We start from the raw sequence: 15411 nt of genomic DNA, 5'->3' as shown, positions 1-15411 counted from the left end.
TGAATCATCTTTGCTGTCAGGCCAGCATATACGTGTTACTTGCCTAGTGAGTGAGCCCAGCCAACTGCATCAACATTTGCATCTGAAAGCAGTTTTAACTATTTAAACATACATGCATCTTATGGTAGAAAACTATATGCTAAAAGGCACTCCCACTGTCTCTCAGGAAATGTCTAGGATCTACTCTATTTCTAAAACAAAAGAAACTGTTAAAATAGAGTAGAAAAAAAGTATAATAATTTCATTCACAACTAAAAATCCTAGCACTGTATCACGCAAAGCCTAGAAATAAAAAGTATATGCATTTAATAGGATTCCAACAGGAATCAGTATCATTGAGTCAGAGCCTACCTACTATGTTCATTACTCCTACTGGCTGTTAAAAAGACCATTCCTTTGGTGTTAGTCACCAATAACATAATTGTATATTTAACTTGATTAAGAAGAGTGGAGACAAAACAGGCAGACAGACACAGACATGTATTATTAGGATAGAACACTAAAATTAAAAAGCATTATGAATTAAATCAAGGAAATTATAATTTCTAAACTGTAAAACACTACCTCATTGTATACTTTAACTGGAATTTGTACAGGATACTTAGTAAAAGAAACAAGATACAAGTCAGAGTGTATAATATATTAATTTGTAAAAATCAAATGTAATATATGTTATTATATAAATTTACTACAAGGTCACCTACTAAAAAACAGATAGATATTACCTTTGGTTGGTAAGATTTCAGATTTTTTGCTCATCTAGATTTTAAAAATTTCTACTACCAATGTGTCCTGATTTTTAGCAAAAAAAGCTTTAGAAATTATTTGAAGCTACTTTTCAGTGTTAGAAACCTACATCTATGAACACTTTAGAAAAAAATATTTAGTATTCCTTAATACAGTCACACAAAAGTTTGGTTTTATTTATATCTATTATCATTTTATAGGTTTGGATCATAGCAAAATAAGTTTGGTGTTGTTGTTTTTTTTTTTCCTGGGTTTTCTTGTTTATGTTTTTTTGGAGAGGGCAGTTTTGGGTTCAGCAAAACATTTCCTGGTCTCCTCTGAAGCCAGGTGATAGTGGTTAAGGACAGTGATATGACATAATTCTGGTCAATGATATGTAAGTAGATGTTGCGGTGGGCATCTGAAGAAGCTCATTGAATGGGACTCCCACATTTCAGCAGTGGCTTAAGAGGCAGTCTCATGATGCTGGGCATATAAAAATTGGGAGTCCAGGAACCACTGAGGTGGGGTGCCATTGGTAAACAGGCAGGCTTTCTGTTGGAACCACAGAAAGACTATGCCTAAGAAGTAAGGATGAACATTGATCAGCATTTACAAAGACTAAAACTTAACCTAAAATCAGCAGAATCCCTAACTAGATTGAGATGATCGCTTATAGACATGCCAAAAGTAAATCTCTGAAGGAAAAAAACCATATCACCCATACTTCAAATTATCTAAAATATTCATATTTTTCAATGTCTAGCATTGCATCAAAAATTATGAAGCAGGGATCCCTGGGTGGCGCAGTGGTTTGGCGCCTGCCTTTGGCCCGGGGCGCGATACTGGAGACCCGGGATCGAATCCCACGTCAGGCTCCCGGTGCATGGAGCCTGCTTCTCCCTCTGCCTGTATCTCTGCCTCTCTCTCTCTCTCTGTGTGACTATCATAAATAAATTAAAAAAAATTAAAAAAAAAATTAAAAAAAATTATGAAGCATGTCAGAATACTACATACAAAAAAACAAAAATGAAAACAAAAACCAAAAAAAGCAGATTTACAGGAGATTCAGATGTTGGAGTTAACTGACAGAGATTAAAATAGCTGCTTACATTTTTTAAGATAGACAACAAAATGACACCCCCCACCCCACCTGCAAAAAATGTGATAAAATGTATCAAATGAAAAGTTTACAATTAGGCAACAAAATAACCAAAATGAAGATGTATTTAAACAGGGAATGAGCCATAGCTGAAACAATAACTGGTGAAATGGGAGATAAATTAGTCAGTGGCAAATATCTACAATGAAGCACAGAAAGGGAGAGAGTCTAACAGACGTGGGAAACATAGGAAAATGGTCTATTATTCATGTAATTGGAGTCCCAGAAGAGAAGACAAAAAAATAGTGAAGGAGGGAAAAAAAAGATAAATAATTCCCTGGAATTTTCCAAAACCAAAGGAGGACATCAAGGCAGAGATTTAAGAGCCCCTAGGAACACCCATAAGATAAACATAAAGAAAACTAGTTGTAGGCAGAGCACAGTAAAACCGCTAAAAGCTGAAGATCAAAAGAAAATCCTAAAAGCAACCAGAGAAAACAGAGACATTAGCCACAATGAAGCAACTACAAGAGTGTGACAAGAAACTATGTTTGATAAACATGCAATGTGATTTGCTCCACAACTGCTTTCTTATTCTCCAATCTCCTAAAGGAGGTTCAATGATAGAACAGTATATCTTTTATATAGTTATATATAAAATACATACTTTTATATATTTACTGGAAGATCAAATACCTGGCACTGTATTCTATATGCTTTAAAGTAAACCAAATTTGCGGTACCTGGGTGGCTCAATGGGTAAAGGATTTATTTGCCTTTGGCTCCCCTGCCCAGTGGGGAGTCTGCTTCTCTCTGCCCCTCTATCCCTTCCCCATAACCCCTCTCCCACTCATGCATGCTCTCTCAAATAAATAAAATCTTTACAAAAAGTAAAGATTTAAAAAATAATAATAATAAAGTAAACCAAATCTTGGGAGCTATTCTTCTATATATGCATTTTATAGCAATGATTATGTTAGGTTGATATATACAATTATATTACATTAATTTGTACTAGACTGCATATTTAGGAACTTTTATTACTCTGGAACTATCCTGAAGGTTTAGTATTTTATATGCTAGCTTTATAACACTTACACAAAAGTTCACTAGAAAAATCTGTGATTATTTTAATGGTACCATATAAAGGATATCATATGAATTTCAGCATATAGTTTGGGAAACTCAAGTGTACAATAGGTATCTAGGCAAAACCCAATGCACGCACTTCAAAACTTTTCCAGACTAGTCATTTTTTAAAAAAGTTTTTATTACAAAACACTAAATTGTAACAACCATTCCACATAAAAGAACTCAGTATATTTTGACTGGTGAAAAGTTTTCTTATTCTTAATATGAGGGGGGAAAAAATCCCAACTGATTTCTGACAGATGTTTTCAAATATAAGTAACTCTAAATCATTTTGGAAACAACTGGCTATCAGATGAAAAGCAAAGGTTTTATTTAATCTCTCTCATTTATGGATGGATCTGTTTTTCCTCACTGAAGAAGTATTTATTATAACGAGAATGGCTCCTTTGTTATTTCATGTTTACAAATTTACAAATGAAGTTTAAAAAAAAAAAACAACCTGCTGGAATACTACTCAGCTATCAAAAAAATGAAATCTTGCTATTTGCAACGATGTGAATGGAACTAGAGGGTACTATGTTAAGTGAAGTCAGTCAATCAGTGAAAGAAAATTATCATATGATCTCATTCATAGGTGGAATTTAAGAAACAAAACAGGATCTGAGGGATAGAGAGAAAAAAATAAAACAGCACAAAATGAGAGAGGGAGACAAACCATAAGAGACTTACTTAATAATAGGAAACAAACTGAGGGTTGCTGGAGGGGAGGGGAGTGGGAGGACAGGGTAACTGGGTGATGAACATTAAGGAAGGCATGTGATATAATGAGTACTAGGTGTTATATAAGACTGATGAATCACTGACTTCTACCTCTGAAGCCAGTAATACATTATATGTTAATTAACTGAATTGAAATAGAATAAAAATATTTTAAAAATAAAATTAAAATAAAATTGTAATTTATATTGATTTATCTCAAGATCGGATTATAAGCTGTTTAAAAGACACAAAAATAACAAAAAACAAGCATGATAATATAAATAAATAAATAACCTACAACAATGAATTATATTTTTACATTCATTATGTTTTAATCAGGCATGTAAAAAATGTATGTATGTATGTATTGGGTATAATCACTGCATTTGTTATTTTTAAGGCTTACTTAAATAGGGCAGAGGCTGTATTAAAAAAAAAAAAACAACCATAAAACAATCAATAACTTATGGCATGATCCAGAAATTCAAGATAAGCTTGTTGGTAAAGACTTAACTAAGTAATTACATCAGAAGACATGATTGACAGCACATCTAGATTTACTGCTTATACAAGCTGTGTGAGACAAACACCCTTAATTAATGAGAGTACCAACTTCTACAAATAAGATATATGGTTTAATCAGTCTTATGTGACGGCATGCTCTTTATCACAGCACCTAAGAACTAAAGACAAGAAAAAATATTTGAAGTTTGTTGTGAGTTCCAGCACTACATAGTTAACAGCATGGCTGCAGATCACCGAAGCCAAAAGAGGATTTATAAATAGAGGAACCAACACTATCCAAACTAACTTCATTTGTGTGGCAAAGAATAGTAGAAAGAACACCAAGTGAGGTAGGATGATAACCACAACCAGAAACTAAAGAGAATGCTTAAAAAAAGAGTGGTCAATATATTATCAAAAGCTACTGAAAGATCATATAAGAGGAGGACTGAAAAATGTCCGCCAGACTTATTGACACAATGTCACAGGAAATAACATTAGTGAGAGCCTTTTGTGCTCTCCCTCTAGCCCACTGTTGGGTATGAAGGCAGATCACAGTGGGTTCAGAAGAGAATATTTCAATCCAGAGAGAGTAACTGCAAAACAAAAACATCAGGAAAAAAGTCGAGAACACACGCATGAAATATTAATATCCTGAATGTTTGAGAAGAAAACTGAAAATAATTAACAAAATTAACGGCAATAATAAAACATCTGGGAAACAATCCAAGGTAAGAGATTTAGTGTTCTTTGCAATTTTCAATTGTTTTGGTATAAAACCCATCTTACTACTATTGGGATCTTTTCAATTAAAGGCTAAATTACATTTCTGCATGTTACTTCCCTCCAACTTCACAAATGAAGGGAATCCTATACAATCAAGTTCTCATTTCACAGATGAAGAGCCTCAGATAACAGGTTAGCAACTGTTTGGGGGGGGGGGGTACTAATGGCAATCAGAAGTAGAGCTAGGAAACCAAACATCTTCCCCTCTGAAGTAAAAATGGTGGTCATTTCCTCTACCCAAACCCCTTTCTTAAAGATATGCCTACCCAAAGCTGCCAAATGGAATACTCTACAGTGACTTTATCCCCCCAATCATACCAATTAGAATGCAGTAGACATCTGGCCCTAGTTGGGCCAAACCCTCTAAATTGTGGCAGAGAACTAAGTCAGATCTTAGAAAGTGAGGGGTTGTATGGTCCCGTAAACTCAAAGGCTGATGTGGGCATTTTTTTTAGCTGCCAGTAAGAGGTTAGAGAGAAGCAGAAGTGAGAAACACGTAATCTCATCAGACATACAAACAGAATACAAGGGAATCTCAGCGTTAAATAGTTTTTTTTTTCCTTTCATTTTGTAAAGTGAATAGTATTAAAATGAGAGAGCAAGACAGAAAATATTAACTATTCATTTTACAAAATGAGAGGGAAAGGAAAAAACACTATTTAAACAGTGAGCACTTATACTCAATGAGCACAGTGAACATATGAGTAGGAAGAGACAAATCAGTGGAGCTGAGTTCTCAACTACCCCTTGCAGTATATACAACTCCACGGAGTGGAAGTCCACAGTTTAAAGATACAATATATATTTTTTATTCTCCAATAAAATAGTTGCAAGCCAACTATTTTACACAGTGATCAACCAAAAACCAACCACGTAATATTTTAGTATACTTTATGAAAAATAAGAGTCTTTTCAAAAATAATTTTGACTATGTGAATTAAATCTAGTTTATCATTACAAGAACCTGACCTCCATCTCAGAGGTAGCTCCTCAGTAAATCACTGACAACTTCCAGCTCTCACTGGTCATACTGAAGTTCCTGTAATTATACTCCAAAAGTTCCCTAGGAACTTTCAAATGCCCCTCCCTTTTTCTTTGAGCTAATTTGAGTAGTCTTCTGTTCCTTATACTCACATGTTCTCTCCTAATAATGCTGAAGCCTTTTCATGACCAAAAGTACAAAGAGTGAAAAGCAGTAAAGCACTGTGGTGAGGAATTTTAGAATCAGACTAGATCTCTACTCGAACCAAGACTCCATTACCTAATATTCTGACTTTGGAAATGTCATTTAACCTCTCTGAATCCATTTTCTACATCTGTAAAATAGAGGTAACGCTACCTACATGTCATAATGCTTTTCTGAGAATGAGAATATGTATATTAAGTACTTAATACTGCGCTTGATATATACTGTTTAATCACTAAGAGTAACAATTAGGGGAATTCCTACTGAACTCAATCCTTTTCTTTTTTTCTTTTTTTCTTTTTTTTTTTTTTAATTTTTATTTATTTATGATAGTCACAGAGAGAGAGAGAGAGAGAGAGAGAGAGGCAGAGACACAGGCAGAGGGAGAAGCAGGCTCCATGCACTGGGAGCCCAATGTGGGATTCGATCCCGGGTCTCCAGGATCACGCCCTGGGCCAAAGGCAGGCGCCAAACCGCTGCGCCACCCAGGGATCCCGAACTCAATCCTTTTCATAGCTTTCTCCTATGCTCCATCAATTGCTCTTATTTCCAAGATATTTTTGTGAAATTTTATAAACTTTATGCAAGTGAACAAATTTATTAACAAAGTATGATTTGTATGACTCATACACTGTTTCTTCTATCTTTTCTAGGCTCACAAAGTTAATTTATTATTCTTAGATCAGTTTTGGGGCCAAATAGTATTTCCAATAGTACCACATTAATCTGAAAGGTGTTCTGCATCCTTCCCACACACTAAAGTACTTTTCCTTCTGAAATGTATTTTAAAGAGTAGATCTAAGTATCATTTAAGCAAAAGGCCTGTAAAGGTTAATAACTCATAGTCATGAAAATCACTCATAACAAATAAAATAAGGTTGACATTATCTCTAACAGTTAAATACTATTTCCAGAATTTTTACATTTCAGAGATGAGTTTTACATACACTACTAAATAAAACCTTGTTATCCAGTACTAATCTCTAATAACATCTCTAAGAATTACATAGAGTATTCTAGAGATATTTATACTTTCTGAGAGTTCGGGCCTTATATCCTTTAGTAAATTAATATTTATATTTTTATTGGAACTTCAATAAACTGCATCTTAAAATAATCCTCAAATTTCATTTTATGTCAGATTCTCAAAGCCTTTTCTTATCTTGCTTTTTGTTTTTTTTTTGTTTTGTTTTTTTTAAATTTTTATTTATTTATGATAGTCACAGAGAGAGAGAGAGAGAGAGAGAGAGGCAGAGACACAGGCAGAGGGAGAAGCAGGCTCCATGCACCGGGAGCCCGATGTGGGATTCGATCCCGGGTCTCCAGGATCACGCCCTGGGCCAAAGGCAGGCTCTAAGCCGCTGCACCACCCAGGGATCCCTTATCTTGCTTTTTGTTAAAACTATCAAAAAGGAAAACTGATACTTTAAAACTTTCCTATCTGCCTTTTGGTAAAGTTATGCTAGGCAAATAGAAATGACCACCTGAGCAACTGTCGGTAAACAGGTATTTTACATTTGTGTAGCAAGTGACAGCTTTCAAAACACTGTTAAACATGTTTGACTTAATTCTCGCAATTAAATGAGTCAATGTGGCAACTTTTATTCCCATTTTATAGAAATAAAATTCAAGGTCAGTGAAGTAACTATGAAAATTAGGACCTAAATCTTTACTTCTTGTGTAAAGAGCCCTTCCATTTCATCACACTGCCTCTCACCTAGGTCATACAAGACAGTGGCTAAGTGGGATCTGAATGACAGTTATTGCCAAATGGAAAGAAAAGAGCATTAAAATGAGGTCGAGTGAATAAAACAGGAAAACTTTCAATCATATTTTGTACTTAAGGGGTTTTATATACAAATACTTAAGTTTTTGAGAATTTAATCAAAGAGAATGCTCGAGAGGTTATGAGGAAACACACACAGGCACTTTATTTGCAAATATATGTGGGTGTATATGCAGCACTTTTTTCTTGCCTTAAAAATTCTGTTTGAGTCACAGTGGCAAATTATAACTTCTTTGAGAGGGGAAGAATTCTGCTCACAGTACGTCTTCGGGAAACAGTTTCACAATCCTTACCATATTTTATAAATAAACAGAGTTACAAAAAAAGGATTCCCTTTAGATAGAAATGATAATTTCTAAGAGCAACTCAGACTTTTCAAAAGCAAATAAAATTAAGCTACTTGGCTAAACATACATCTTTACTCACTTATAGATCTGTAAGACTTCTTATTTTGGCAAGACGAAAGAGCTTTAAAAAAAAAGTAATGACGCCCTTTCAAATAAAAAGAAAAGTGAACAACAGGAGAGGTGGATGGGAATGAAAGGCTCTGCAAGGTAGGTTCAGGCATGGTTTGAATTAGTAATATTTTCCCAAGATTAGTTTATTAACAGAGTAAACAGAGCATCCTGGTCAGAAGAGATGAAATCACAGACTTCTGGGATTCTCCTCAAAGTTAGAATTAATAAAGCATAACTTTTCTCTTAAAAAAATTTTCCCATCTTAAAAAAGATTAATTTGCCACTGTGACTCAAACAAAAGATCTAAAGCAGGAAATATGCCCCTAATATCACCTCCCCAAATTCATATACACACCCACACATGTATTATTATTGAACTCAGGCAAGACATTTCTTTCTAGCTATATATTACCCAAAGGTCTATATTTGGTCCCAGAATTTAAAGTAATGTATGGTAAGTGCTGTCTATAGAAACTAGTATAATTAGTTTGTTTTCCACTCGCTTTCTGTATGCTGACAGTCTCTCATCACTTAAACCTTAATATTTACCTGAACCTCCGAATTAGAGTCAACAGGTTGTAGTGAAAACCATGTTTCTTTGCCACTGTGGTTACACAAGTCTTCTTTTTTGATGGCTACTTTTCCTATAGGAAATAAAACAATACAAGGGAAACATATTTTGTATTATCATTAGCAGTGTTATGCCTAACACTTTACAGAAAATATTTAAAAATAATTTGTACCTATCGGTACTTTAGAAATCCATTTTTATACAGTATTTTTCTTTTTTTTCCTCATTAAACTTTTGTTTTAAAATTCTAGGACAGGTTTTTGGTCAAGGTGTTTCCTACGTTCTAGAGAATGAAATAGTGTCTCATTTCCCCTTGCCCCTTGGCAGACCCTTTTCTGGGTAATTTTCAATCAAGAGATTAGACAAAAACTCAGTTGTATTTACATGCAACTGCACTTTTTAGTACTTATTCGGGTTGACATTTTCACCTAGGATACATTCCATGTAAAAAGCAATGTACAATGGTAGTGTAAACTGATCCTTCCAATCCTTTAAATGTGAATAAAACATATGAATAAATAATAAAACATATGTTCTGTGAATAAAACATATGTTCCACCTAGGCAGACATATCTTCATTTATTAAGAGTTCATAAGTTCCAATTAAAAGAAAAACAATATCCCACGTCACTAACAATATTGAAAATGGACTTGAAAATTATGGGAGATGAAAACAGCAATTTTTTTTAAAATTTTTTTAATTTTTATTTATTTATGATAGTCACACAGAGAGAAAGAGAGAGAGAGGCGCAGAGACATAGGCAGAGGGAGAAGCAGGCTCCATGCACCGGGAGCCCGATGTGGGACTCGATCCCGGGTCTCCAGGATCGCGCCCTGGGTCAAAGGCAGGCGCCAAACCGCTGCGCCACCTAGGGATCCCGAAAACAGTAATTTTAAAATCTGCTTTTATCATAACAATACAAACACTGCTTCTGCTGGCTTCAATGCATACGTACACACACACACACACAATCAAGGCAGTTCCCTAAAGAGTTTTTACCTCTTAGAGAAAGATACAGTACAATGAACAAAGCTGTATGAGAGGAAGAAACAGAAATGTTCTTATTATAATGAAGTATTTGCCATGTTGGTACAAAGCATTTCCTTCCTCAATTCAAGTTTTAAGAAGCAGACACATTTTTGCATATGACTGACAATTTATTCCAAGACTCTACACAAAAGCTTCAACAAAGGATATATAATAAAGTCAGAGTTCACTTTCTTTTATCAAATAAGAATTTTTACTTTAAGTGCCCTAATTATACTTCGTGCCCTTTCTCTTCTATCTTGGTCTTTTAGTTTCACATTTGAAAACTCCTAGGAAACAGTAAAAAAATTTCCTGTCAAGATATATCAATTTTTTGTGTATCAAGTGGAAAGGAAAGGCATGTCAAGAATACAAACCTAGAAAAATTTTCTTTAAAATTTTATTTGGAATTAGGTAGTGGTGATGGTTGCACAAATCTGTGAATATATATACAACGTGCGCACTGTAAATGTTAAAAGAGTGAGTTTCATGGTATGTGAATTACACCTCAATAAAAAATTGTTAAAAAATTTAACCATATTAACATTTTAATAAGCTCATCTTCCTTTTCATGATCTGTAACTCAAACTACAAACACGATCTGTGGGGATCCCTGGGTGGCGCAGCGGTTTGGCGCCTGCCTTTGGCCCAGGGCACGATCCTGGAGACCCGGGATCGAATCCCACATCGGGCTCCGGGTGCATGGAGCCTGCTTCTCCCTCTGTCTATGTCTCTGCCTCTCTCTCTTTCTCTCTCTGTGACTATCATAAAAAAAAAAAAAAAAACAAACACGATCTGTGTATGTGTAATTTTAAGGAAAATATTAAAATATACAGCTACAGATATTTTCTTTAGAGGGGCAAATGTATTAATATACAACCCAAATGAGAACTACTGAAAATTCATCAGCTGTATCCATTAACACATTAGTGTAATACATGTAAAATTTTAAAATTAATAAACTGGCCCTCATGATACGCACAAATGTTTCCAACTTTCTTTTAAATATAACTGGATGAAATCTAATGTAAAGGCCAAAATCTTCTTGTGAATATATGGAATTTATAATTCATCCAAATTTTGTTAAGAAATGTCACCAGGAAAATAATATATTTCAGCCTTTGTTGGTTAAATTCAAGATACAAAATGATGAGAAAACAAATTCTTCCAGTATCAAATATACAGACTAAAAGCCAAGTACAGGGGACGCCTGCGTGGCTCAGCTGATTAAGCGTCTGCCTTTGGCTCCAGTCATGATCTCAGGGTCCTGGGATCAAGCCCTGGGTTGGCATACCGGCTCAACAAGGAGTCTGCTTCTCCTTCTCCCTCTCCCTCGGCCCCTCCCCCCGCTTGTGCTTGCTTTCTCTTTTCTCAAATAAATAATATCCATAAAATAAAATAAAATAAATAAAATAAAATAAAATAAAATAAAATAGCCAAGTACAGGATTTAGGCACTACCTTCAACACCCAAGGATTCTTTATATTGTTGAAGAAGTTTATTTATTTTTTATTTATTTATTTATTTATTTTTTTGTTGTTGAAGATGTTTTAAGTTAAGAATCAAACATACAAATCTACTGGTATGTTTTACCTATGGATTATATCCAATTCCTGGCAAATCAATACAATGCCAGGAATGGCTTAGGATATGGAATTATGACAATGTATTAAATATTGCATGTTGGGCACCTGGGTCAGTGGCTCAGTTGATTAAGCGTCTGCTTTCAGCTCAGATCATGATCCCAGGGTCCTGGGATTGAGTCTCACATTAGGCTCCCTGCTCAGTGAAGAGTCTGCTTCTCCCTCGCCCTACCACACTGGCTTGTGCTCTCAATCAAATAAATAAATAAAATCTTTTTTTAAAAAATAAAAAAGTTATTTACTTCTTAAAATAAACATCACATGTCACAAAGGATCCTGATTATCACGATTGTTTCAAGTGGTTCCATTTACCATTGATTCCACTCCAGATATAAACATTAAGACAATGTGTAACAGTTTGATACATACATATGCATACATGTACATAGACAAAGAGATCTATATATCCTATAGATGAAGTTCTTACATTTCGAGAACAACTCATTTCCCCCTTTAAGAATCTTGGTATCTATGCATCGTTTGTGTCTTCTCCCCAGAAAAGTATACAGATATTTTCTGGCATTTTATTTTATTTTATTTTATTTTATTTTATTTTATTTATTTTTATTTTTATTTTTATTTTTATTTTTATTTTTTGGCATATAATTTTAAAAGATTTTACTCACCAACCAGAAACTCATTGGTAGATTCTGGTTGAGAGCCCCCCTTCTACAATTTCTAGGATTTTTAGATTTATACATAATTATGAGTATGTACACAACAATATATGTGTGTGTGTATGTTTATAAGTATCACCTAAGCAAGCCCCTAACTTAAAAATAGGGTTTTTAAAAAAGTTTATTTGGAATTTTACTGGTTTGATTGATTCACTTACCCATTCAACAAATAATCACAGTGGCATTGTGCTTCAAATGTTGATGTAATTTCCAGGCTCCCCTAACCAAAGTATATTTAACCAATAACGCTTCTAAAAACTAGAGTAGGAATCTATCTATTCCATTTATGACTCACAACTCAGATCACTGGATATTCATATTCTGTCATAGGTACCTTCCCAAAAGAGAATCCTTTCTTAGTTCATAGGTAAAAATCCCTAGAAGCAAGTACCTTCTTCCTCCTATTTCATATCTTGTGCATTCATGGTACTCACTGTCAGGAAACAGTTGAATGGTTCTTGTCTTCTCAGAGAGAAACCCCAGTCTTATTAGCTACATAAATTCTGTGCCTCTAAGGGACCCAAAGATTGTCTTAGTTTAGTGTTTACTATTTTGAACAAAATTAACTCATTACTTTAGTGGCTATGAAATCAATCACCTCAAGAAGCAAAAACAAAAACAAAAATCTCCCAGGAACAAACTACACAACAATTTAAATACTATTTCATTTCCCCACTGTCCTGACAAAACTCATAGACAGAAAGAGCTTAGACCAAAAATACATACACAAACACACCAGATACTGTATTAGTTCCTTAAAATAAGACAAGGAGAGGAAACACAAAAAGAAATGAAGGAACTGTGGGCACAGAAACCATCTTTGCTTGTCTCTCTCTAAAAAAAAAAAAAAGTATTCTCATCTTTCCAGCACCACTTCTAAGCAGCATTTTCTTGCCATCTGTAAAAACTGTGTTATATTTGAGCCCCATTTTTAGACACAACATATTCTTGGAAATCTCATCCTGATACAGATCACCAATTGGCAAATCTTGACAGCCCTGTTCCTATGTGGACACTAGTAGAAATGGCTGAAAGAGCAGATAAAAACAGTGACAACTGTAACTGCCTATACAGGATGAAAATGGACCAGAAGACTGAACAAATTCTGACAGATAGTCAACAGCAATTCAGTCAATGGCAAAATTCTGATGCCTTAGTGCACAGAGTTTAGGTAGATACCTTTTGTTCTCTGTGGTAGACTGATATAACAATGATCTCCAATAAATTATACTTCCTTGGTCTACGCCACCATGGTCCCCTCCACCACAAACTCTAGGTTTTGCCATGTCACTTGTTTTTTCCAAATGGGACATCAGCAAATGTGATACAAGTAGAATTTTAATAAGCACCTATTCAGTAGAGCTTAGTCTCTTAAAACCCCAATACCACCATGTGGAAAGGAAGGCCCAGATAACAGCCAGCACCAGCTATCAGACAGAGGAGTCAGGCCATTTAGTCCAGTCAATCTCCCATATAACTGCACATTGGTGAGGCCAGCAGACGAACCACCCAGTTGAGCACAGCCCAAACTAACAACACTGAGGATCATGGCCAAATATGTGCTTGATGTATTAAGTCACCAAGTACTAGAATGATTTGTTATGTAGTGATAGATAACTGATACCTATGAAAAAGGATATGGAAGTATAGTCTTAGGCAATTTTTAAACAGTAGGTTTGACTTCAGAGCTAAATGCCAGCAGAAATTATAAATCAAAGAGTTGGAAAAGACCTTAGCAATATTAAACTCAGTCTTATTTTTTTTTAAAAAGATTTTATTTATTTATTCGTGAGAAACAGAGAGAGAGGCAGAGACATAGGCAGAGAGAGAAGTGAGACTCCATCCCAGGACTCCAGGATCATGCCCTGAGCCAAAGCCAGATGCTCAACTGCTGAGCCACCCAGGTGTCCCTAAACTCAGTCTTATTTTATAGATAAACCAGGCCTAAGAAGGTAAAGTGATATGTTCAAGGTCACACAGCTAGTAAGTGACAGAATCATGAATGAAATTCATGTTTCTAATACCCCAGTGAAATTCTCTTATAATATTCTGAATTGAGGGAAAAGAAAAAAGTTGCAAAAGTCTACTAAAATAACCATAGTTTAGTTGTTTGAGAGTGTCTCTCTCCAACTAAAATACCTAAGAAATACACATAAAAAGATAAAATGTATGTTTTAATTTTCATATTATGATTCTCACTGGATATGGAAATACATTCTTACTTAAAGCTTTTCCCCTAACTTTTCTTTCCTTTTAAGAGAAGACACTACAGTTAATATATCATATATTATGACTTTTAAAACCTTGATTTTGCTACTCCCTATCTTTTTATAGCATAGTTCCTAGGTCTCAAGTTTTTAACTGATCCATAATCGAGTTATGTGCACTAACTACTTGACATATGAAGATGCCTAATATAAAATATGATGCCCCATATTGATAAGTTATCATTTCTAGGAAGGGGAAGTAGTCAGTGGTCAAAATTAGGATTATCTGTAATATCAATTTTTTAAAAAATTTAAGATTTTATTTATTTATTTATTCATGAGACACACACAGAGAGAGGCAGAGACATAGGCAGAGGGAGAAGCAGGCTCCCCGTGGGAAGCCCGATGCAGAACTCAATCCCAGGACTCCAAGATCACATCCTGAGCCAAAGGCAGACACTCAACCACTGGCCACCTAAGAGTCCCTTAATTTAAAATTTTCTTTAAAAAGAAAAAAATCATATACTACTTATACAATTAAAAATAAACAAACAAGCTCTTAGAACTATATTTGACCAAGAGCACCTGGGTTGCTCAGTGTCTTACGCATCTGCCTTGGGCTCAGGTCATGATCCCAGTGTCCTGGGTAGTGTCTCGAGATGTGCTCCCTGCTCAGGGGGAGTCTGCTTCTCTCTCTCCCTCTGACCCTCCTTCCAGCTCATGCTTTCTCTCTCAAATATATAAAATCTTTAAAAAGCAACAAAAAAACCCAAAACTATATTTGGCCAGTACGCATTCTCACATGTTAAGTTTGAAAGATGGTTCTCTCAATTCTAGTTCAAATTTCATTTCCAGAAAATGTTACAGCACTATTTAATCTACAACTT

General features: G+C 34.9%; 1 protein-coding gene across 4 annotated transcripts in view; it reads right to left on the bottom strand.

The window, feature by feature from the left end:
* Positions 1–15411, bottom strand: part of RASA2 (RAS p21 protein activator 2) — a 126827-nt gene that overhangs the window by 74879 nt on the left and 36537 nt on the right. For all 4 annotated transcript variants that reach the window (XM_072727019.1, XM_072727022.1, XM_072727020.1 and 1 more), the window contains exon 4: positions 8949–9043. In XM_072727019.1, coding sequence (XP_072583120.1) covers positions 8949–9043 — 95 coding nt within the window. The remainder of the gene's footprint in view (positions 1–8948; positions 9044–15411) is intronic.

This window comes from Vulpes vulpes, chromosome 11, assembly GCF_048418805.1.
Source record: "Vulpes vulpes isolate BD-2025 chromosome 11, VulVul3, whole genome shotgun sequence".
NCBI lineage: Eukaryota > Metazoa > Chordata > Mammalia > Carnivora > Canidae > Vulpes > Vulpes vulpes.
This window is presented reverse-complemented; position numbering and strand designations above follow the sequence as displayed.